Source organism: Thalassophryne amazonica, chromosome 10 (assembly GCF_902500255.1).
Source record: "Thalassophryne amazonica chromosome 10, fThaAma1.1, whole genome shotgun sequence".
Lineage (NCBI taxonomy): Eukaryota > Metazoa > Chordata > Actinopteri > Batrachoidiformes > Batrachoididae > Thalassophryne > Thalassophryne amazonica.
This window is the reverse complement of record NC_047112.1, coordinates 45400071-45423175: the sequence shown is the minus strand read 5'-3', so window position 1 is coordinate 45423175 and position 23105 is coordinate 45400071. Positions and strand designations below refer to the sequence as shown.

The 23105-nt window shown below is 43.1% G+C and overlaps 1 protein-coding gene across 1 annotated transcript in view; it reads right to left on the bottom strand.

Annotated features, from left to right (window-relative positions):
- Window positions 1-23105, bottom strand: part of LOC117518100 (neuronal growth regulator 1-like) — a 469907-nt gene that overhangs the window by 173283 nt on the left and 273519 nt on the right. The window contains exon 6 of the mRNA XM_034179163.1: window positions 12979-13110. Within this exon, the coding sequence (XP_034035054.1) occupies window positions 12979-13110 (132 nt within the window). The remainder of the gene's footprint in view (window positions 1-12978; window positions 13111-23105) is intronic.

Genomic DNA, 23105 nt, shown 5'->3' with positions numbered 1-23105 from the left:
AGTATATATTTTCATTGAAGTCAAGAAAGGGTGACTATAAAGTGAGGCGAGGGACCACTACGGCCATGACGGTAAGTGAAGGTTAACTTCAGCTATTAATTGATGAACAGCAACCTAACTTCATAAATCAGACATCTGTGTGTGAGAGAGACATTCTGATCTTCTGGTCCGAAGTAAAGTGCTGTCTAACTGGGTTACTCAGATATGAATTAAGGTTGGATATTATTTCCGTTTGTGCTAACTCTGCCAGTCACGTAACCTAGCCTAGCAATGTAACCTGTGCAAATGGTGTGCATGGCTAGCTACCATGCTGTCGCCGCCAGGTTGTTTCTTTATTCTTTATTCTATTTGTGTGACGGTCGTGCATCGGTCATACGAAGTATGCTGTTTTGCACAGTCTGCGGTGCGGTGGCGTGCTATAACGGTGTCCCTGTCTAAAATGTATTTTCCCAAGTCCTGGCATAATTTCACATACCTAACATTTTACTTTAAATTGAGAGTCATTCTCTAAGTTGATTAGCAACACAAATTGGTAATAAAAGAAATCCTTGATGTTACTTGTAGCTTGTAGTGAGATAGACAACTGTCTCCATCTTGTGGCCTTTGTGTGTATTGCAGTTTCAAAAGTTCAACCTTTGTATCCAGTCATTGGTCCAGTCATCCAGTCATTTCTTGCTTTATATGATGAATTGTATCACACAAGTAATGATATATTATTTATAGTATAGCCTACAGTATTTCTATAACAAATGTTTTTATATAATTTCTATTTCTAAATTTAAGTAACAAGGCTGAATGAAATGACGGCTTATTATGTATAAAAAGTAATGTGACCTAGTGCCAATAGATCGTACTTTTGATAAGCCTATGATAACTGTATTTCGGGAGAACTTTTCATAATGCTTCTTATAGTGTTAAAATGTATGTGTCTCCTGGTGCACATTGATCGGTTAAGGGACCAAAAAAAAAAAAAAAAACACACTGTCACAGCAGGCTTAATTTTTTTTTTCCCCTTCGATACCTGGTGGTGGCCTGGTCTTGGTTAAAAATGCCCGGCCTGAAAAATTTCCCCAGTCCAGCCCTGGGTGATGACATATTATAATGCAGGATCAAGGGCTGGTCTGTAGTGGTGGACGTGGCAATGCACATTACCGGCAGCCCAGTCTCACGTTTTTTTTTTTTTTGGTTTTTTTTGTGCTCCTGTGACGAAATGAGTCAAATTTTCGTGATGGAGCTTTTTTTAAACTCACTATTCCTAACCCTACACCCACCCCCAACCCTAACCTCAACCATAACCTAATCTTACTCCTTCCCCCCACCCTAACCATAACCACCCACAACCCCCCGCTTCACTTTTAATTTCGTGCAGTCATCACGAAATGAATGAGAATGAATTTGTGCTGCCGTGACAAAAATGAGGCGCTTTTCGTCACAATATCACAAACCAAAAGATTAATGTATATTTTCATGCTGCTGAAGCACGACTTGCCATGAAACCAGGTTGTTACCGGCACATACTCCCAGACCAGAGCGGACTTAAAGAGTCATAATGAGTAAGTTATGCCTCATTTCTGACCTTTTCCTCATTAGAGTTTGAACATGTGTTCATTCAACATCTGATCCATTAAGAACAACCCACTTTGCCATGTGAGCACAACCTCATGGGTGACATTAGAATGTGGATGATACGGTAGAGTGAGGCTGAGTCCGAACACATTTGTTTTGTCTTAACAGAGAAAGAATTGTACCAGGATGGTGAAGAGAATATATATACACATATATATATACATATGTATATATATATATGTGTATGTGTATGTATATGTATATGTATATATATATATATATATATATATATATATTGATATCGGTTTAGGTGTGTAGGAATCTATGTGTATATGTGGCAAAGGGTATTACTGGTTGTGGGGAAGAAGGGGTACGGATAAATAAGCTGATGCTTCACCCTACCCCTTTTCGGACATGTTGGGTACACAGTAGGAACTTTTTTGTTGTTGTCTTTACTGATCTATCTTGTAATTGTTGTTGTATCAAATGTTCGAAATAAACAGTTTTCATTCATTCATTCATTCAAGAGGCAGTCAAGAGTGGCCACCAGCTGGCTCAGGCTCTGCCTGCTGTGGCCATATCAGCCGCTCTGATGGACAACTTCAATTCATTTATTCTGGCCCCTTAACTTTGTAAATGAGCATATGTCTCAGAATCTACCATGCAGAAAGGCAAGGAAAGAAAAAATTAAAATTAAAGGAAAACAACATCTTTTGAAACAGTGACTGTCTATCACTGCCTTTTGGAGACAACACTTCCTTTAGACTTTGTTAATATCAGTGATATGCTTTGTTTGTGCAGGTTTTATCATAGTGATGCATGTGGGATGACAAATAGCTGCAGTAAAACACAAGACCCCTAATCTGTGAGATGCTTGTGAAGCCAGACTATTCTCCACAGAGATATGTGTTGGTCATTGCTCAAACAGGACAAGAAGAATAATGAAATATTTATGGCTGGAGGGTGCGAGATGTGTGAGATTTACACTTTGTGCAAACACAGGTTGTTCATTCAACTAGGCTGAAGTAATTACTGCAGACATGTTATACTGTAAATAAAGACCTGTCATAAATACATGACTGGAGTGACATGGGATACATGTACAAGACATGTGAAGCCTGCAGAAGTAATCAGTACTGCACAGTGAACACTGCTATGATTTTTATTACTTTTAGATACTGCAAATCAAGAGTACATGCTTGTGTAAAACTCTGGGACTCCAGTGTCACTAAAACCTTGACTCAGATTGATGATGAAAAAACAGCCTACAGTCTCCATGGTTGGGCTCATTTGTGTGCCAGTGGACATTGATGAGTGGACCTGGTACACCTGTTCAAGCATAAGGAATTACCAGAACTGAAAGGGAACTTTGTCTTCCAAAAGCTGGTTTGCAGCCCAGTGCAGAGTTGTTATGGTATTCATAATAAGTTAGTATTTGTCTGTCAGAAAGCCTATGGCTGAGCATCAACCCATCCCCTTTTTTGAAGAAAGTTCGTTAAGGCCCCATAAAAAAAAAAAGAAAAAAAGAAAAAAAAATGCTTTGTTTATTATCCCCACCCACATGTAAATCGGCCTGCATCAATTTTTTTTTTTTTCCCGAATTTTATTGACGGCAGTACAGCTGGTGCAAGAAAAGGCACTTCCGTGAGGTAGTGAGTGTGATTTGGCTGAAGACAGCCAAAGTTTACCGAGCCAGAGCCGGAACTTACCGCTTGTTGCCATTGACAACCACAGACGCGAGATGGTACAGATTGCCGACAAGAAGCTGAAGCCATGGTACGGAGTGAGCGTTCCCCCCGAGGTGACCGTGAGCGATATTTACAGCCAATATGCATGTGGTATGCTGGACAATGGTGGTAGCTTGGATGCTAAGTACAACAGTTGCTAGGTGAGTTTTTCCTCATTTGCTTCTTCTTCTGTGGTGACTCATTAGTGTCAAAAAGCACTCGCACTCAGTAGTAAAGGGGAAAATTAATTTCCCAGCTTCAAAATTTTACTGTATTGTTTGTTCTCTCTTCCTATGAAAAAACAAATCCGCCCGCCGTCGTGACTTTTTTCTGATGTCAAGGAGGATAAACTATTTTTTTTATGGGGCCTAAGTGCCCACCCAAAATTAAATTAAATTACAAGGAACACATTTAATGAATGAGAAAAGGCCAAAAATGGGCACAAACAGGTGAGTTATTTGTAAGTTATTGTTATTTGTGATGAAATCAGACATTTTAATGAAATGGGCATTCTGACGAACATGGCAATAGACATGATAATGCATCGACCCACCACCCCCCTCTTCAACCATAATTTTGAATGGAGGGCCTTGAGCGCTCTGACGGTAAATACAGCATTATATGGCCACAAGATGACACAGTGTACAAGCATGACAAGCTGCTCCTGTATACTGAATGAAGTACTGTGATTCACACTCCAGAGCAGAAGATTTTTTTGTGCTATAAATAAGGAATGTTTTCATATGTTTAATTACATTGCTTCTCATGTGTGGTGGTCTGCTCTATGGCCAAAGAAGCACTTTATTATCATTTTGTGTAAGGTCTTGTTAGCAGGGGTGGTGAGCAAGTGGTTAGTGCACTTAGTTTCAGTGTGGAAAGTTCACGGTTCAAACCCCACCCCTGCCATATTTCTCCATGTAATGTGTAGTTGCGTCAGGAACGGCATCAGGCGTAAAACCTGTGACAATTCAACATGCAAATCCACCTCATATTTGCTGTGGCGACTCCGAATGCAAATAATGGAGCAGCTGAAGTGACTCGCTTTTTACAACAGCTATAGCCAACCCTGTTCCTGGAGGGCCCCTGCCCTGCATGTTTTCTAACTCCCCCTGTTCCACTCCCAGGCAATTAACTCTATCAGGTGTGCTCAGCCAATCAACAGCTGGAAGACACCACTTTTAAAATATCAAGTGTGACTTGAATAGGTAGACGTGGGAGGAGGTGATGGTCTAGTGGTTAAAGAGTTGGATCCTCGGTTCAAATCCCAGCCTGACCGGAAAATCACTAAGGGCCCTTGGGCAGGGTCCTTAATCCCCTAGTTACTCCCGGTGTGTAGTGAGCACCTTGTATGGCAGCACCCTCACATGTGAGGTATCATTTATAAAGTGGTTTGAGCGTCTGATGCAGATGGAAAAGAGCGATGTAAATGCAGTCCATTTACCATTTACGTGGAAAATCTGCAGGGCAGGGGCTCTCCAGGAACAGGGTTGGTGAAATCTGTGCTCGGACAATACGAAATATATATTTGAAGTACAGCAAAAGTTTGTATCGTATCAGCCTTTCATTCACACGCCACAAAAAAACAGCAGTTCCGTGTGAATGAAAGGTGATACAATAAAAAAAAGTTTCCAGATATGCCTAAATACGTCTCAGTGTGAACATTAATTAGCTTGTTATCTTCTGCTGGCTAAGGCAAGGTTTGCATTATGAATGAATAAATAATGCAAAGTTTTCAAATATTTAGTTACATTGCACATTTAGAGAGAGAGAGAGAGAGAGAGAGAGAGAGAGAGAGAGAGAGAGAGAGAGAGAGAGAGAGAGAGAGAGAGAGAGATAGATAGATACTTTATTCATCCCCTGTAAGGGCAAATTCATCTGCCCGAGAGCATACATACATACACAATTCATCCATACAATAAAATACCAATAAATAAGACAAATATAAAAACACATGGAAGTAAAACTACATTAACAAGAAACGTTAAACAATCTCATGGCAGCCAGGAAAATGATCTTCTATACCTCTCAGTCCTGAATCTCATGGAGAGGAATCTGTCACTGCGGTTGCTTTTCTGAGCAACCATAGTGTCGTGTAGAGGATGAGATTTGTTGTTAATAACAGAATTCATAATACACCTCAACCTACACTTCACCAGTTCACCCACAGAGACCGCCTCCCTCCCCATCACTGACACGCACTTCCTGACAAATTTGTCCAGTGTGTTACTGTCCCTAACAGACAAGCTGTTCCCCCAACACAGAACAGCAAATAATAGAGCGCTGACCACAACAGATTGATAAAAAAGGAAAAGCATATCGCTACAAACATCAACAGATTTCAGTCTTCTGAGGAAGAACAATCTGCTTTGTCCCCTTTTATACGCTGCATTTACCTGCACCGACCAGTCCAATCTATTGTCAATGTGGACGCCGAGGTACTTGTATGTGGAGACCACCACAATGCCCACGTTGTCTATACTGACTGGTAGGTGTTGTGCTTTCCTCTTGCCAAAGTTAACTATCATTTCCTTTGTTTTGCTGGTGTTCAATACCAGCCCGTTGCCACTGGTCCATTTGGTGAAATCCTTGATAACTACCCTGTACTCTGTCTCATCCCCTCCCCTTACACAGGCCACCATAGCTGTGTCATCAGAATATTTCTGCATATGACATGCTGGAGTCCTGTAGGTGAAGTCAGATGTATACAGTGTGAAAAGAAAAGGGGAGAGGACCGTTCCCTGAGGAGCACCAATGCTCATTTGCACAGTTTCAGAAATTGCCTGCCCCAACCTAACGTACTGTGTTCTCTCTGTCAAGTAGCTGTTGATCCAGGAGATAAATACCTGCTCCACACCCAACTTCACAAGCTTATCCCTCAGAATAGAGGGATGGATGGTATTAAATGCAGTTGAGAAGTTGAAGAAAATAAGCCGCACATACCCCCCCACGCCATCAAGAAAGGAGAGTGCCCTGTGCAGCATGAACAATATGGCATCGGCAAGGTTCGAGTGCAGGCTGTAATTGTGGCCCGAAAAGCCGAAGAAGAAGCCTCTCAAGTGTCTTCATAACTACGTCAGGGCCACCGGTCTGTAGTCTTTGACCCCTGATGGCCTCCCGACCTTGGGCACTGGCACAATGCACGCGGTCTTCCACTGCCTTGGCACCTGCCCTATCTGCAGGCTCCGATTGAAGAGCACCTGCAGAGGCACTGCCAGCTCTGCGGCACAGTCCTTCAGGACCCTCTGTGCTATGCCATCAGGTCCAACTGATTTACCAGGACACACCTTTCGGAGCTCCGCCCTCACCTCATCCATGGTGAAATACTCCCTATACAGTCACCCCACATAGCTGCTAGGTGGAGCAGTGCAGGAGGCAGCAGCAGAGGTGGAGACACCGCTGGGTGGTGCAGAGCAGGAGGCAGCAGCATAGGTGGAGACGCCGCTGGGTGAAACAGACCAGGAGGCAGCATCAGAGGTGTAGACGCTGCTGGGTGGTGCAGAGCAGGAGGCAGCAGCAGAGGTGGAGGTGCCGCTGGGTGGAGCAAAACAGGAGGCAGCAGCAGAGGTGGAGACGCCACCGGGTGGTGCAGAGCAGGAGGCAGCAGCAGAGGTGGAGACGCCGCCGGGTGGTGCAGAGCAGGAGGCAGCAGCAGAGGTGGAGATGCCGCCGGGTGGTGCAGAGCAGGAGGCAGCAACAGAGGTGGAGACGCCGCCGGGTGGTGCAGAGCAGGAGGCAGTAGCAGAGGTGGAGACGCCGCCGGGTGGTGCACAGCAGGAGGCAGTAGCAGAGGTGGAGACGCCGCCGGGTGGAGCAGAGTAGGAGGCAGCAGCAGAGGTGGAGACGCCGCCGGGTGGTGCACAGCAGGAGGCAGCAGCAGAGGTGGAGACGCCGCCGGGTGGTGCAGAGCAGGAGGCAGCAACAGAGGTGGAGATGCCGCCGGGTGGAGCATTGCAGGAGGCAGCAGCAGAGGTGGAGACACCGCTGGGTGGTGAAGAGCAGGAGGCAGCAGCAGAGGTGGAGACGCCGCCGGGTGGTGCAGAGCAGGAGGCAGCAGCAGAGGTGGAGACGCCGCTGGTTGGTGAAGAGCAGGAGGCAGCAGCAGAGGTGGAGACACCGCTGGGTGGAGCAGACCACCCACCCTGTGTGACCAGAAGGACGTTCCAGTCAGTGGACTGGAAACAGTCCCTCAGAGCTTTGCTGGTCTCTGGGGTCCACCTCCTGAGAGATCTGGTGGTTACAGGCAGTCTCATTACACGGGTTCTGTAGGATGAAACGAGATGGACTAAATTGTGGTCTGACTTGCCCAGAGGGGGCAGGGCCACAATTGTATGCATCCTTCACATTGATGTAACAGAGATCCAGCGTTTTATTGTGTCTTGTGGTGCAACTGATATACTGAGTGAAACCTCCTATATGTGGGCCCAAGTCCACATGATTGAAATCTTCAGAGATAACAATCAGCGCATCAGAGTGTTGACACTGGATCCCTGCCACCGCATCATAAATGACATCACATGCTACGGAGGGGTCAGAGCGCGGTGGAATGTAAACAATAATGGAGACGATGTGAGAAAATTCTCTCGGCACATAATAAGGTCTTAAACTGACCACTAGCATCTCCACCTCCCGGGAACAGATCTTCTCCTTCATGGTTATGTGTCCGGGGTGGCACCACTTACTGTTTACAAGCAGCACAAGTCCACCTCCTTTCATTTTCCCACACTTCTTTGCCTCTCTGTCTGCCCGCACCAGAGTGAAGCCAGGCATATTGACAGCTGAGTCAGGAATAATGTACGTAAGCCATGCCTCAGTCAAAAAGAAGAGGCTACACTCACGGTACGTCCTGTCTGTTTTCAACAGTGCCTCCAGCTCCACACATTTGTTGGAAAATGAGTTGACATTCCCCATGATGATCGATGGCAGGAAAGGTTTAAATCTCCACCGCCTAGCCTTCAGCTTAGCCCCGGCTTGGCAGCCACGGAACGGTTTTCTCAGCTCACGAGGGATCAGATGAGTGATTCCTCTCGGTTTACTCCGTAATAGAAGGAGCTCCTCACGTTTGTATGTTATAACGGACATCTTGTTTCAAACACTACAAATACAACATTTATCCAGTGCTAACACGGAGCTACACGGGAGCTACATTTACTTCATATATGATGCTCCGTTCAGCAGTTTAAGCAGTTTACTTGCATTTGCACCTGGTATTATAATAATAATATTTATAATAATAATAATAATAATAATAATAATAATAATAATAATAATATTGATAACACAGTAATAACTACTTAGCTTCCTCTGGCTAAGGTAGCGTTTGTGTTATAAATAATTAAATAATGCATCATGTTGGTGTTAACCACAGACTATGGGGTGTTAATGCAGAGCATTGGAATTTGAAGGTACATAAACAACCATTGAACTACAGTACACAGAGTGCCAGAGGGAGCAAAATAGGCATGGATAAAATAGAATAATGCCCAGATGCCAGTACATATGGGCATCTTTGCAGATGATGTGGTTTTGTTGCCTTCATCAGGCGGTGACCTCCGTTGGGCACTGAGCAGGTTTTTTGACTGAGTGTGTAGCGACTGGGATGAGAATCAGCACCTCCTAATCTGAGACCATGGACCATTGTCCCCTCTGGGGTAGGGTAAAGTTACTGCACCAAGTGGAGGAGTTTAAGTATGTTGGGGTCTTGTTCCCGAGTTGGGTAACTTGGAGCGGGGGATCGATAGATGGATTGGGGCGGCACCTGAAATTTTATGGACACTGTACAGGACCACTGTGGTAAAGAAGCAGCAGAGCCAGAAGGCAAGGCTCTTACCAGTCGATTTACGCTTCTATCCTCACCTATGGTCATGAGCTTTGGGTAATGACTGAAAGAATAAGATTACAGATACAACTGGCAGAAATGAGATTCCTCCGTCAAGACTGCTGGACAGGGTGAGAAGCTCTATTATCCGGGACAGACTTGGAGTAGAGCCACTCCTTCTCCATATCGAAAAGAGCCAGTTGAGGTGGTTCGAGCATCTGGTGAGGATGGTTGTCTCCCTAAGGACGTCTTCCAGGCATGTCCAACTGGAAGGAGTTCACGGGGAAGACCCAGAACACTCTGGAAGATTATATTTCTCAGCTGGCTTGCGAACACCTCGGGATCTCCTGGAAAAAGTTACAGGACTTGGTCGAGGACAGGGAAGTGTGTGTGCGGAGCTGCTTGCTCTGCTGCCACTGCAACCCAGACCCGGATAAGCAGCTGAAAATGAATGAATGGAGGAACAGGTTGATGGCTGTTTCATTAATTTGTCTAGATTACAAATATCAAGCTTCTGGTCATATCTGGCCAATCATATGTGACAGGAATTCATCATAATGCTGCTATGAGAGTCTAATGCACTGTTGTGCAATGTATTGTTAGTACCTAACAGTGATTACCAGGCCCCTGGTGGCCAAAGTGAGACTGAAATTCATGGATGTGTAGACAGCCCAAATTACATTGCATGTTTACCTCACAGACAGTATCAGAATCAGAATCAGACAACTTTATTTATCCCCGGAGGGCAATTCACAGTTACCTGCCTTATTGAGCCGTTTGAATAATAGGGAATGAACAAAATAAATACAAGACTTTCCATAGTCGCATGCCAACAATTGCCCTCACCTGTCAGCACCCAGAGATTAGCAAGATCAGCACTAATAATAATAATACAATAACTTTGACTGTAAAACACCCTTCAGACTCCAAATTCAGTGCAGGCCACAATCAGCCTCGGCCTACTTCCCCACATTTAACAGCCTGATGGCTGATGGAATAAATGAATCTGAGTATCTGTTTGTTTTCCTTGGAGGTGCATAATAGCGCCGCCCAGAGGGCATGAGAGAAAAGTCAGAGGAGAGAATGTGTCCAGGCTGATCAAATGATTCCTCCGGCTTTCTGGACCGCACGTTTCTCCCAAAGAGAGCTGAGGTGATATGATGTTATGTATGATATGTTCAGTAGCCAAAAGAAACAGTTTGCCCAATTTTTCTGCCTGGTACATTAACATTTATTAGCTAATTTGCTTCTAATTGTTACTGCAGTGTTTGTGTTATAAATAAATAATGTGACATTCATTTTGCTTCTTGTTGCATGAACCATAGTGTCATGTTTCAAAAATAAATGTAACACCAGACTTATATTGGTGTTACTGGTGTGACTTACACTCTGAAAAATATGAAAAGTTTTTTTCATATTAACTGAGAATTTACCTGTGGCTGTAGGATGTGTTTTTGTTGCTGTATGACGAGTAAAAATATTGTCCCGATCCTCCTACTCAACAAAAATATAAATGCAACACTTTTGGTTTTGCTCCCATTTTGTATGAGATGAACTCAAAGATCTAAAACTTTTTCCACATACACAGTATCACCATTTCCCTCAAATATTGTTGACAAACCAGTCGAAATCTGTGATAGTGAGCACTTCTCCTTTGCTGAGATAATCCATCCCACCTCACAGGTGTGCCATATCAAGATGCTGATTAGACACCATGATTAGTGCACAGGTGTGCCTTAGACTGTCCACAATAAAAGGCCACTCTGAAAGGTGCAGTTTTGTTTTATTGGGGGGGATACCAGTCAGTATCTGGTGTGACCACCATTTGCCTCATGTAGTGCAACACATCTCCTTCGCATCATCCGTGAAGAGAACACCTCTCCAACGTGCCAAACGCCAGCGAATGTGAGCATTTGCCCACTGAAGTCGTTTACGACAACGAACTGGAGTCAGGTCTAGACCCTGATGAGGACGACGAGCATGCAGATGAGCTTCCCTGAGACGGTTTCTGACAGTTTGTGCAGAAATTCTTTGGTTATGCAAACCGATTGTTCCAGCAGCTGTCCGAGTGGCTGGTCTCAGACGATCTTGGAGGTGAACATGCTGGATGTGGAGGTCCTGGGCTGGTGTGGTTACACGTGGTCTGTGGTTGTGAGGCTGCTTGGATGCACTGCCAAATTCTCTGAAACGACTTTGGAGACGGCTTATGGTAGAGACATGAACATTCAATACACGAGCAACAGCTCTGGTTGACATTCCTGCTGTCAGCATGCCAATTGCACGCTCCCTCAAATCTTGCGACATCTGTGGCATTGTGCTGTGTGATAAAACTGCACCTTTCAGAGTGGCCTTTTATTGTGGGCAGTCTAAGGCACACCTGTGCACTAATCATGGTGTCTAATCAGCATCTTGATATGGCACACCTGTGAGGTGGGATGGATTATCTCAGCAAAGGAAAAGTGCTCACTATCACAGATTTAGACTGGTTTGTGAACAATATTTGAGAGAAATGGTGATATTGTGTATGTGGAAAAAGTTTTAGATCTTTGAGTTCATCTCATACAAAATGGGAGCAAAACCAAAAGTGTTGCGTTTATATTTTTGTTGAGTATATTTTACATAAAATTTCTAAACAGTGCTAAAAATTATGCACATCAGAATTCAAACCCCTTCCTACATGTATTATATTGATCAGTAATAAAGACAACGAATGGCTTTGAAGTTCAAACTCTTCTGATCTGTCAAGTTCAGAAAAATGGACATAGGGCGAATCATAAGCAAACACTCCCTCATTACTTGGTGAACTACAGAATACCTACACTCAAAGTATCACCCAGGCAATGGTGACATTGTCTCACTGAAAAATAAGTCTTTCTCTTTAATTAATTCAGTTTGGAATCCAAAGCCGCATCCACCTGCTATCTCTCTCTTTAAAACTCGTCTTTGACACACCCTATCAATCTTGTGAATGCTTCCTTTGTGGTGAAACATAAAGACATTGAGAGTTGTCAAAGCATTTTTCATCCCTGAGCCCATGTCTCAGTACAGCTATAAATAACTGTCCTCTAAAATTCCACTCAAGACCAGCTCATTAGATCCAGGCAGTATGCTGAAATAATGGCCACAAACCTTTTATTATAAAACACGGATAATCTCTGTCTCAATGCAGAAAAGTTAAAATAAAAACTCAAAACATGTATTTGGATTCCCTATTATAAATCTATCACTTAAAATGTCAATTATAGAACTTGCACGGTTGATTGTTACGCAGGAGGCTTTGCTTTTGTTTTTTCTCTGCCTCTGTAGCTGACTGTCTGGTGAGCTTCGCCAACGATGAGATTTAGCACAGAACATCTACACCAGAATCAATAATGAATAACATTGAAGTAATAGAGCACTTAAAAAAAGAGAGAGAGAGCGAGAGAGCGAGAGAGAGAGAGAGAGAGAGAGAGAGAGAGAGAGAGAGAGAGATTAGCAGTATTTGTCATGCAGTACTGCTGCTTATACTTGGGAATGATGATTTCCGTGTAACCAGGAGATCTAATGCCCAGTATCATTCATTAATGCCCTGGTTCCTCATTACCATCGCCTCACTTTTTTGAAAGACTCATTACCTGCATAATGGAATGCTGCTTAGAACACCAGACCTTTCCATTCTGTGAATTAATCACCTTCATGTGCAGACAAAAAGGGGATTCTCACATTAAATATTAAGACACTTTCAACTCGAGCTTTTGACTCTTTCAGGTTTCTCGATGTAATCTTTTTGAAGAGCAGTAACATCACTGAAGATTCCACCTTTGTCTTTCATGTATGGCCGGCAATATTTAAAAAACGGTGACATATAGAAGAAGAAAGAAATGTACTTACAATTGACTGTGACTTTTACTGTTTTGGTGTCAGGAGAGGCGATGTCATTTAGAGCGCTGCATTCGTAGTCCCCTGCTTGGTCCCTGGTGATGCCGGTGATGTTAAGATATTCACCGCTGTCATACTTCCTGGCTGGAAAATGAAAAATTGAAGCAAAACAGTTACAATACATTACAAGCAGAGAAAATATAGTGCAGTAGTGTTCAGAATAATAGTAGTGCTATGTGACTAAAAAGATTAATCCAGGTTTTGAGTATATTTCTTATTGTTACATGGGAAACAAGGTACCAGTAGATTCAGTAGATTCTCACAAATCCAACAAGACCAAGCATTCATGATATGCACACTCTTAAGGCTATGAAATTGGGTTATTAGTAAAAAAAAGTAGAAAAGGGAGTGTTCACAATAATAGTAGTGTGGCATTCAGTCAGTGAGTTCGTCAATTTTGTGTAACAAACAGGTGTGAATCAGGTGTCCCCTATTTAAGGATGAAGCCAGTACCTGTTGAACATGTTTTTCTCTTTGAAAGCCTGAAGAAAATGGGACATTCAAGACATTGTTCAGAAGAACAGCGTAGTTAGAAGAGTGTTGGTATCAATATTATCGATATTATCACACTGGGTGGGGATGATGGCGCCAGCAGTGTGCACGGCGAAGCGTCTCTCAGCTCTCAGTTTTCTGTCACTGTTTTTTTTGCTTCTGTGGCAACGAAATGTTTCAGCTTTCACTGTGTATGATCGTCAGTTACTTTTAAGTATTCGTGATGATCATGAGAGATTTTTAAAGCAAGTATATTTTGATGATTTTACTTCATGCCCACTACCACCTTTTCTCTCTGCGGTGCCAGATTACCTGAGGCGTGCACCTGCAGTTGTACCCCGGAAGAAACGACCAAGGACACGGGGTAAACGAGGTGGAGTACTCGTGAGAGTAAGGGCTTACTTTCGGTCCCTTCATGGGCTAAATTTTGAACTGCAACGCCGCTGTCTCTTTCCGGCAAACCAAGCCTCTCCGGTAATGCGCTGGATTATTCCCGTCGCTTGTGACGGCACTGTTGTGGAGCAGTGCGCAACGGCGCTGGAGTACTTTCCTCGGCGACGTCGAGTTCCAGACCGCGGTGTGGATTTTATGAATCTTCGATTGTTTTCCCGAGAACTACGTTCACAGACGGCTGATGACTTCATCCTTCATCTATCTCTGATGAACACAAGGTCTGTGAGCAATAAAACTTTCATTCTTAATGACTTTTTTACATCACGGAAGCTGGATTTTATGCTTTTAACAGAGACATGGCTTCGGGCTGGTGAGTCCTTCGCCTTCTCGGAGCTACTTCCCCCGGGATGCTCTTTCTTCAGCTCCCCTCGCACTACAGGCAAAGGCAGTGGTTTGGCGACAGTGTTTAAATCTGACTTTGTTTGCTGCCCGCTTCCCACTAAAGCCTATGCGAGCTTCGAGCTACAGCTCTTTGAAATCAGATTGGATATACCTGTCTTGTGCGCACTCATCTAATCGCCCTCCTAAATTTAACAAAGATTTTATAAATGACTTTTCTGACTTTGTGGCGGGTAATTTTCTTAATCGTAACACATTTTTAATTGCTGGGGATTTTAATATTCATGTTTGTTGTCCATCCAAGCCCGTGGTCAATGACTTTCTTAATGTTGTGGACTCTTTTAATCTTAAGCAGGCAGTAAATGTCCCGACCCACGACAAGGGTCATACTCTGGACCTTATCTTATTCAGTGGTCTAAATGTGAACATCATAGAGATCTGTAACGCAGGCATATCGGACCATTTTCCTGTGCTTTTTTCTGTTGCGGTGTCCTCCACTATTAGGAAACAATGCGTTCCGGCGCGCTATCTGCCCCGCTACTGCGCCACTCTTTTCTGCTGCGTTTCATGCTTCTGAACTTAAGTCTTACGATTCTAATACAAATATTGATGAGTTGGTTAGCTTGTTCAATACTACGTGTTCAGAGATTCTCAACGTTGTCGCCCCTTTCACTAATCGGCGTGCAAAACGCTCAGAGCCATGGCACAATGATTTGACGCGCGCACGCAGACGGGAATGCCGCTGTGCAGAACGGAAATGGAAGAAAGATCAACTTCAAGTATCACTGGGGATTTTAAGACATTCACTTGCAAATTAGCAAGATGCTGTTAAGACCGCAAAATCAGAGTATATGGCAAATATTGTGTCTACAAATCTTCACAAACCCCAGGTTCTTTTTAATGTTTTGAACAACATTGTTAACCCTACTGATTCAACTGGTGCTGTTCCCTCTGTTTCTTTGTGTGAAAAATTTCATCAATTTTTCAGTGACAAAATTTCACTCATTCGATCTTCTTTGCCAACTGTCATCGCTGACCCCTGCATCATTCCTGAGTGCACAGCTGTTTTTAGTTAATTTGAGCCTATTTCTCTGTGTGAACTATCTAAAACTGTTCAAAGTTTAAGGCCTTCAGACTGTGCACTGGATTTCCTTCCTGCTAAGCTTTTGAAAGAAGTCCTTGATTCAGTTGGCCCTTGTATTTTACAGCTGATTAATGCTTCTCTGTCTTCAGGTGTCGTTCCTTGTTCCTTTAAACAGGCCATGATACAGCCCCTTTTAAAAAAACATAATTTGGACCCTGCTATTTTTTCTAATTATAGACCCATTTCTAAGACATCATTTTTATCGAAAATACTTGAAAAGGTGGTCTATACTCAACGACAGTCGCACCTTACTGCATTTGACATAACTGAAAAGTTCCAGTCTGGTTTTAAACCTTTGCACAGCACTGAAGCTGTTCTTTTAAAAGTTTTTAATGATCTTCTTTTAATCATGGACACTGGCAGCTCAGCTGTGCTTGTGCTTTTGGATTTAACTGCAGCCTTTGACACTGTTGACCAGCAGGTCTTATTATCTCGCCTTGAATCGTGTGTTGGATTAAATGGCACAGTGCTCAAATGGTTTAAGTCCTATTTGACTGGTCAGTGCTTTTCTGTAAACCTTGGTCCCTTTGCGTCACAGAAAGCCCCTTTAACTTGTGGAGTACCTCAGGGTTCAATTTTAGGGCCAATTTTATTTTCGCTTTATTTGCTTCCTTTAGGATCAATTTTTAAGAAATATAACATTAGGTTTCACTACTTTGCTGATGATGTGCAGATTTATCTACCTCTGAACCTTAAAACAAACTCATCTGCCATCCTACAGACTTGCTTTCAAGAAGTCAAAGACTGGATGTCTTTAAACTTTTTGAATCTAAATGAAAGCAAAACAGAGATTGTGGTCTTTGGTGACCTTGACCTTTCTGCCCTTGGTCCACTCGCCTCCTACTGTCGTTCATCTGCTAAGACCCTTGGTGTTTTTATAGACAGCTCTTTTAAATTCGAGAAGCAGATCAACACAGTGGTCAAAACAAGCTTCTTCCAGCTTAGACTTTTAAGTAAAATCAAGCGTTACCTGCCCCCAAATCAGCTGGAACAGGTTTGTGCATGCCTTGATCAGTTCTCGTTTAGACTACTGCAATTCTTTGTATGTTGGTCTTAATCAGTCGTCTCTGCATCGTCTCCAGATGGTGCAAAATGCAGCTGCGCATCTGCTCACTGGAGTCAAACGGCACCAACACATTTCTCCTGTTTTAGCTTCACTGCACTGGTTGCCTGTTGCTTTTAGAATTGATTTTAAGATTTTGTTGCTTGTTTTTAAATCAATTCACGGTCAAGCCCCATTCTATACTCAACAAAAATATAAACGCAACACTTTTGGTTTTGCTCCCATTTTGTATGAGATGAACTCAAAGATCTAAAACTTTTTCCACATACACAATATCACCATTTCCCTCAAATATTGTTCACAAACCAGTTTAAATCTGTGATAGTGAGCACTTCTCCTTTGCTGAGATAATCCATCCCACCTCACAGGTGTGCCATATCAAGATGCTGATTAGACACCATGATTAGTGCACAGGTGTGCCTTAGACTGCCCACAATAAAAGGCCACTCTGAAAGGTGCAGTTTTGTTTTATTGGGGGGGATACCAGTCAGTATCTAGTGTGACCACCATTTGCCTTATGCAGTGCAACACATCTCCTTCGCATCATCCGTGAAGAGAACACCTCTCCAACATGCCAAACGCCAGCGAATGTGAGCATTTGCCCACTCAGGTCGGTTACAACGACGAACTGGAGTCAGGTCGAGACCCCGATGAGGACGACGAGCATGCAGATGAGCTTCCCTGAGACGGTTTCTGACAGTTTGTGAAGAAATTCTTTGGTTATGCAAACCGAATGTTCCAGCAGCTGTCCGAGTGGCTGGTCTCAGACGATCTTGGAGGTGAACATGCTGGATGTGGAGGTCCTGGGCTGGTGTGGTTACACGTGGTCTGCGGTTGTGAGGCTGGTTGGATGTACTGCCAAATTCTCTGAAACGCCTTTGGAGACGGCTTATGGTAGAGAAATGAACATTCAATACACGAGCAACAGCTCTGGTTGACATTCCTGCTGTCAGCATGCCAATTGCACGCTCCCTCAAATCTTGCGACATCTGTGGCATTGTGCTGTGTGATAAAACTGCACCTTTCAGAGTGGCCTTTTATTGTGGGCAGTCTAAGGCACACCTGTGCACTAATCATGGCTTCTAATCAGCATCTTGATATGGCACACCTGTGAGGTGGGATGGATTATCTCAGCAAAGGAGAAGTGCTCACTATCACAGATTTAGACTGGTTTGTGAACAATATTTGAGGGAAATGGTGATATTGTGTATGTGGAAAAAGTTTTAGATCTTTGAGTTCATCTCATACAAAATGGGAGCAAAACCAAAAGTGTTGTATTTATCTGATATGCTGTCATTGTACACTCCAGGAAGAGCTCTGCGCTCCGCGGACCAGAGTTTACTGGTCTGTCCCAGATCTAAGCTAAGGACCAGGGGAGACAGAGCCTTTGCTGTTGTGGGGCCCAAGCTCTGGAACTCTCTGCCATTGAATGTCCGACTGGCTCCTTCAGTTGATTCTTTTAAGACTGTTTTAAAGACATATCTTTTTGCACTGGCTTTTAATACAAGATGAGCTGAACACTGCCACATCTTTTACTGTCTTATTGATTTATTTTGTTCTTGTATTTAACAATATCATTTTAAATCCTTTTATTGTACAGCACTTTGGGGCAGTGTTGACTGTTTGTAAATGTGCTTTATAAATAAACCTGACCTTGACCTTGACCTTTGATTAAAAAGTTGATTGGAGAGGAGAAAACTTATACGCAGATGCAAAAAACTATAGGCTGTTCATCTCCAATGATCTCCAATGCTTTAAAATGGACAAAAAAAAAAAAAAAAAAAAACAGACGCATGGAAGAAAATGGAAAACAACCATCAAAATGGATAGAAGAATAACCAGAATGGCAAAGGCTCACCCATTGATCAGCTCCAGGATGATCAAAGACAGTCTGGAGTTACCTGTAAGTGCTGTGACAGTTAGAAGACGCCTGTGTGAAGCTAATTTATTTGCAAGAGTCCGCAAAGTCCCTCTGTTAAATAAAAGACGTGCAGAAGAGGTTACAATTTGCCAAAGAACACATCAACTGGCCTAAAGAGAAATGGAGGAATATTTTGTGGACTGATGAGAGTAAAATTGTTCTTTTTGGGTCCAAGGGCCGCAGACAGTTTGTGAGACGACCCCCAAACTCTGAATTCAAGCCACAGTTCACAGTGAAGACAGTGAAGCATGGTAGTGCAAGAATCATGATATCGGCATGTTTATCCTACTATGGTGTTGGGCCTATATATCGCATACCAGGTATCATGGATCAGTTTGGATATGTCAAAATACTTGAAGAGGTCATGTTGCCTTATGCTGAAGAGGACATGTCCTTGAAATGGGTGTTTCAACAAGACAATGACCCCAAGCACACTAGTAAACAAGCAAAATCTTGGTTCCAAACCAACATAATTAATGCCTCGCAGATGTGAAGAAATCATGAAAAACTGTGGTTATACAACTAAATACTAGTTTAGTGATTCACAGGATTGCTAAAAAAGCAGTTAGAACATAACAGTTTTGAGTTTGAAGCGTCAACAGCAGATGCTGCTATTATTGTGAACACCCCCTTTTCTACTTTATTTTACTAATAGCCCAATTTCATAGCCTTAAAGCATGGTTTACACATACACGGTTTTGTCGGCGGGTAGTACGTAGACCGAAGTTCGCGGTAGTTCCGGCTGTTTTCGTGGTGGAAAGGGGCGGAGCATTTCGCCGGCGTTTTGACCACCGTACTAGCCGCAAATACGTGGATAAAACGCTACTAAATCCGCCGAATAAAGCGGCGTTTTGACGCCGTAGCATCCGGCACACATCAGGCAACGGGGGTTAATACCCAGTTCTAGTGATTCACAGGATTGCTAAAAAAGCAGTTAGAACATAACAGTTTTGAGTTTGTAGCGTCAACAGCAGATGCTACTATTATTGTGAACACCCCCTTTTCTACTTTATTTTACTAATAGCCCAATTTCATAGCCTTAAAGCATGGTTTACACATACACGGTTTTGTCGGCGGGTAGTACGTAGACCGAAGTTCGCGGTAGTTCCGGCTGTTTTCGTGGTGGAAAGGGGTGGAGCATTTCGCAGGCGTTTTGACCACTGTACTAGCCGCAAATACGCGGATAAAATGCCGCTAAATCCGCCGAATAAAGCGGCATTTTGACGCCGTAGTATCCGGCACACATCAGGCAACGGGGGTTAATACCCAGTTCTATCCTTTACAATCGCAGGTTAAGACGCGCGTGAGAACGGCGGTGTTCTGCTGCCGCCGATAATGCCCTGTGTACCGCTGGATTTATCCAGGCAAATCTTGCGTTACTCCAGGAACTTTTGCATATAGGCACCGCCCCCAGAGTATAATAGGCTGAAGCAGCAGGAATACATGCCTCTGTCCCTGCAGGGGGAGGGAGATACTCAGCCTTTTCTTCTCCTTTCCTTTTCCCCTCCTCAACGTGTTGCTCCGTCTCCACCACAGGGTTACCCTCTGCTTCTGAACCAGACCGTAAGTCCTTGCCGCTGTCAATTTTCTTTTAGGAGGCATACTGGAGCTTCTCTGCAAAAATATCTGGAGCTGGCCGCGAGTGAGCGAGTGCATGCAGCGCGCTAGCGTTTTCATACTGACCGCCGCCTATCGGCCGTTTGGAACGGCGTTAACCGGGAGGTGGCGTTTAGAATGGCGTACTGTCCGCTAGTGCCGCCGTTTTGTCTGCCTCTGTCGCCGGTTAAAATGCCCTTGAGGACACCGATGTGGGCTCTATCGCCATTTACATGCTGTTGATTAGGGATACAACGCCGGCCGCCAATTACGGCAGTGTAAACTGCGGCACTACAGGAAGGGGCAGGATGAAACGGTGATTAAAAAGTATCAAATGCCGTTGTTCGCGTTGTCTCCATCATCACGCGAATTCTCCGGGAGCGCTCCCAGAATTATTCGACATGTTGAATAATTTTTTCGATGATTCCCGGTAAAGCCGGAAGTAAGCCACGCCCCCTAGTGCCGGCGTTAACAGCTGAGTGTGATCCTTAAGACGGCCAAAAACTCTTCCGGGACGCTTCCGGGAGCTCTTACCGTCTATGTGTAAACGGGGCTTAAGTGTGTGAATATCATGAATGCTTGGTCTTGTTGGATTTGTGAGTATCTACTGAATCTACTGGTACCTTGTTTCCCATGTAACAATAAGAAATATACTCAAAACCTGGATTAATCTTTTTAGTCACATAGCACTACTATTATTCTGAACACTACTGTATTACAAGGACACATGTATTTATTTGCAGTAGATATCTTTCATGTATCAGCCTGCCAGACTTTTATATAAGGTGCTGAACTGTTGATTAACAGTGGAATAACAGTGAATTAGCAGCGCATTGATCCATTCATATCAACAAAATGGAAGGATATGAAATAACGGTCCGTCAGCCACTCATTTAATCAATGTCATAGACTTAGAGGTCCTTCTTGGAAGATGGTCAAATTTGGCCGATCATTTATATAATATATGCAGAAGAAAAGCTTTATGTCAAGCATCTTGGCTGTATTGCAGTGCAAAGTTACTAAAAGCACAATATTCCATAAACATGTCTCGCTGAACAACAAAGATCACACTGAAATATTTTAACATACGAAATGAAACACCATTCATTCAGTCATCATTTGTCTGGTCCATTCATGTACAAACAATGTATACAGACCCTGTGACTGTAGCCTTTAAACTCAAAATTCATAATTCCATATGAATACACAATTCTAAACTGTCCAGAAGATGGTAATGTTCCCCAGGTGGTTGCACAGCACTTGATTTCTTTCTTTTTATGCAGAATTGAGAACAACAACATAGATGCTTTAAATTATTAAAACGATTACAAGCTAGCCATTGCTAATTTGCTGGACTGATGAAACATTTTGGCACCATTTCCAGTCACACATTCTACTTTCTAAATTCTGGTTTACTTCAAATTATGTTGTATATTTTGTATTGTGATGTCTTTTTATCATGCAAACAATGTTGCAATACAGGCGTTTCAAAGATTCCATACTGTCTCATACAGCAGTGTTTTCAGCTCATCTTCATTAATTTGCAGTAATAATGAAATATTTTTGCACCAACCAAAGCCTCACATTAGGCCTGCATGGTTTAGCTGGTTTATCTGGTACACGGTATAATTTTGGCCTATGGTAGAGATTTGGACTCCACCAACTAATTGCGATAACGGCCGTTGAATTTTTCGATCCAAGAAAACTCCTCTGTGAAGCGGCTGTGTGTGTGAATCAGTTTGCTGTGGCAGAGAGGGGTGTTCTGAGCTGAGGTGACTGACTCTCACTACTGTTCATGTAAGTTTGTGAGACGCACTGGGGGAAGGCGACCTGAATTAAACATTTGAGAATGCGCCACGTTAAATAACGCACATTTTTTTTAAAAATCGGTTTAGAAAGACAAAATCAGCCAGGTAACATCAATTTACCCAGACTGACTTCAAATATGAGTAAATTAAGTATTTTTATAAAATGTTTTGGTGGTTTTGTGTTGACTTTTGTAAATGAGTAAGTGCTCATCCTGAAAGCGCTTCATGTATTCAGAGGGGGTGTGCCATCTAGTGTTCAACAGATGAAACTTCAGCCGCTGACCATAAATTTATTTAATTCTTTCACCAAAACATTGAATCTAGGCTTGCATCTTAGATTAGAGTACCTTCTGGCAAATTGTACCAGTACTTTTGAGATCTGCACAATAAATGTTTTCAAAATTATATTACATCTGTTTTTAATTTTTGTTGTCATTTTTATTTGTTTATTTTGATCACTTTACCTTTGCTAAGGACCCATCCAGAAAGACATAATTTTTGCACTTACGTTTATATTGAAAATATACCGTTACTGTGAAGGGATTCAATTTATACGGCGATATGAATTTCAGGTCATACCGTGCAGCCCTACCTCACATTCTATCTATTATTTGATAAGCTAATTCAGCATCTCAGCACGGGTGGTGCATGATTCAGCATCTCAGCACGGGTGGTGCATGGTTGGCCGAGTCAAAGTTCACAACTACCCAAAACACACTACAGTGCTGGAAAATTGTTGTTCTGAAAGAATTTTGCAAAGGAATTGGGCTACAAAATAGATGGGAAGCAGAAGAAAGACGGTGTGGCCCTAGTGTATGCTCTCATGCTACAAAATGCTCTCACAGCACTAATTAAAGAAGATGAATGGGAGGTTGACAATTCCTGATGTGTTACAACTGTAAGAAGTTTGTGAAAATGAGACATCAGAAAGGAGCAAATGCACCCCTCCATGTAGATATTAATGAGTATCTCATATTAGGGTTGAGCCAAATACTCGTTTTAGACCAGTATCCAGAACAGATAAAGCATTTTTGATGAGCACAAGCATAATCTGGTTGTATCTGCTGTGGCAACCCCAAACACAAAAAAACGGGAGCAGCTGAATGGACAACCAAACAAGCATGATATGAGTAAAACTCGTCAATATCTGTGCTCGTGCTGAAGGAAAATCCTGATTGGCTAACTGACTGTCTTCACGCTCTGTGATTGGCCAGTCACTCACAGGGTCCTCCCCTCCCTACACAGACACGTCTCTGCAGCCTC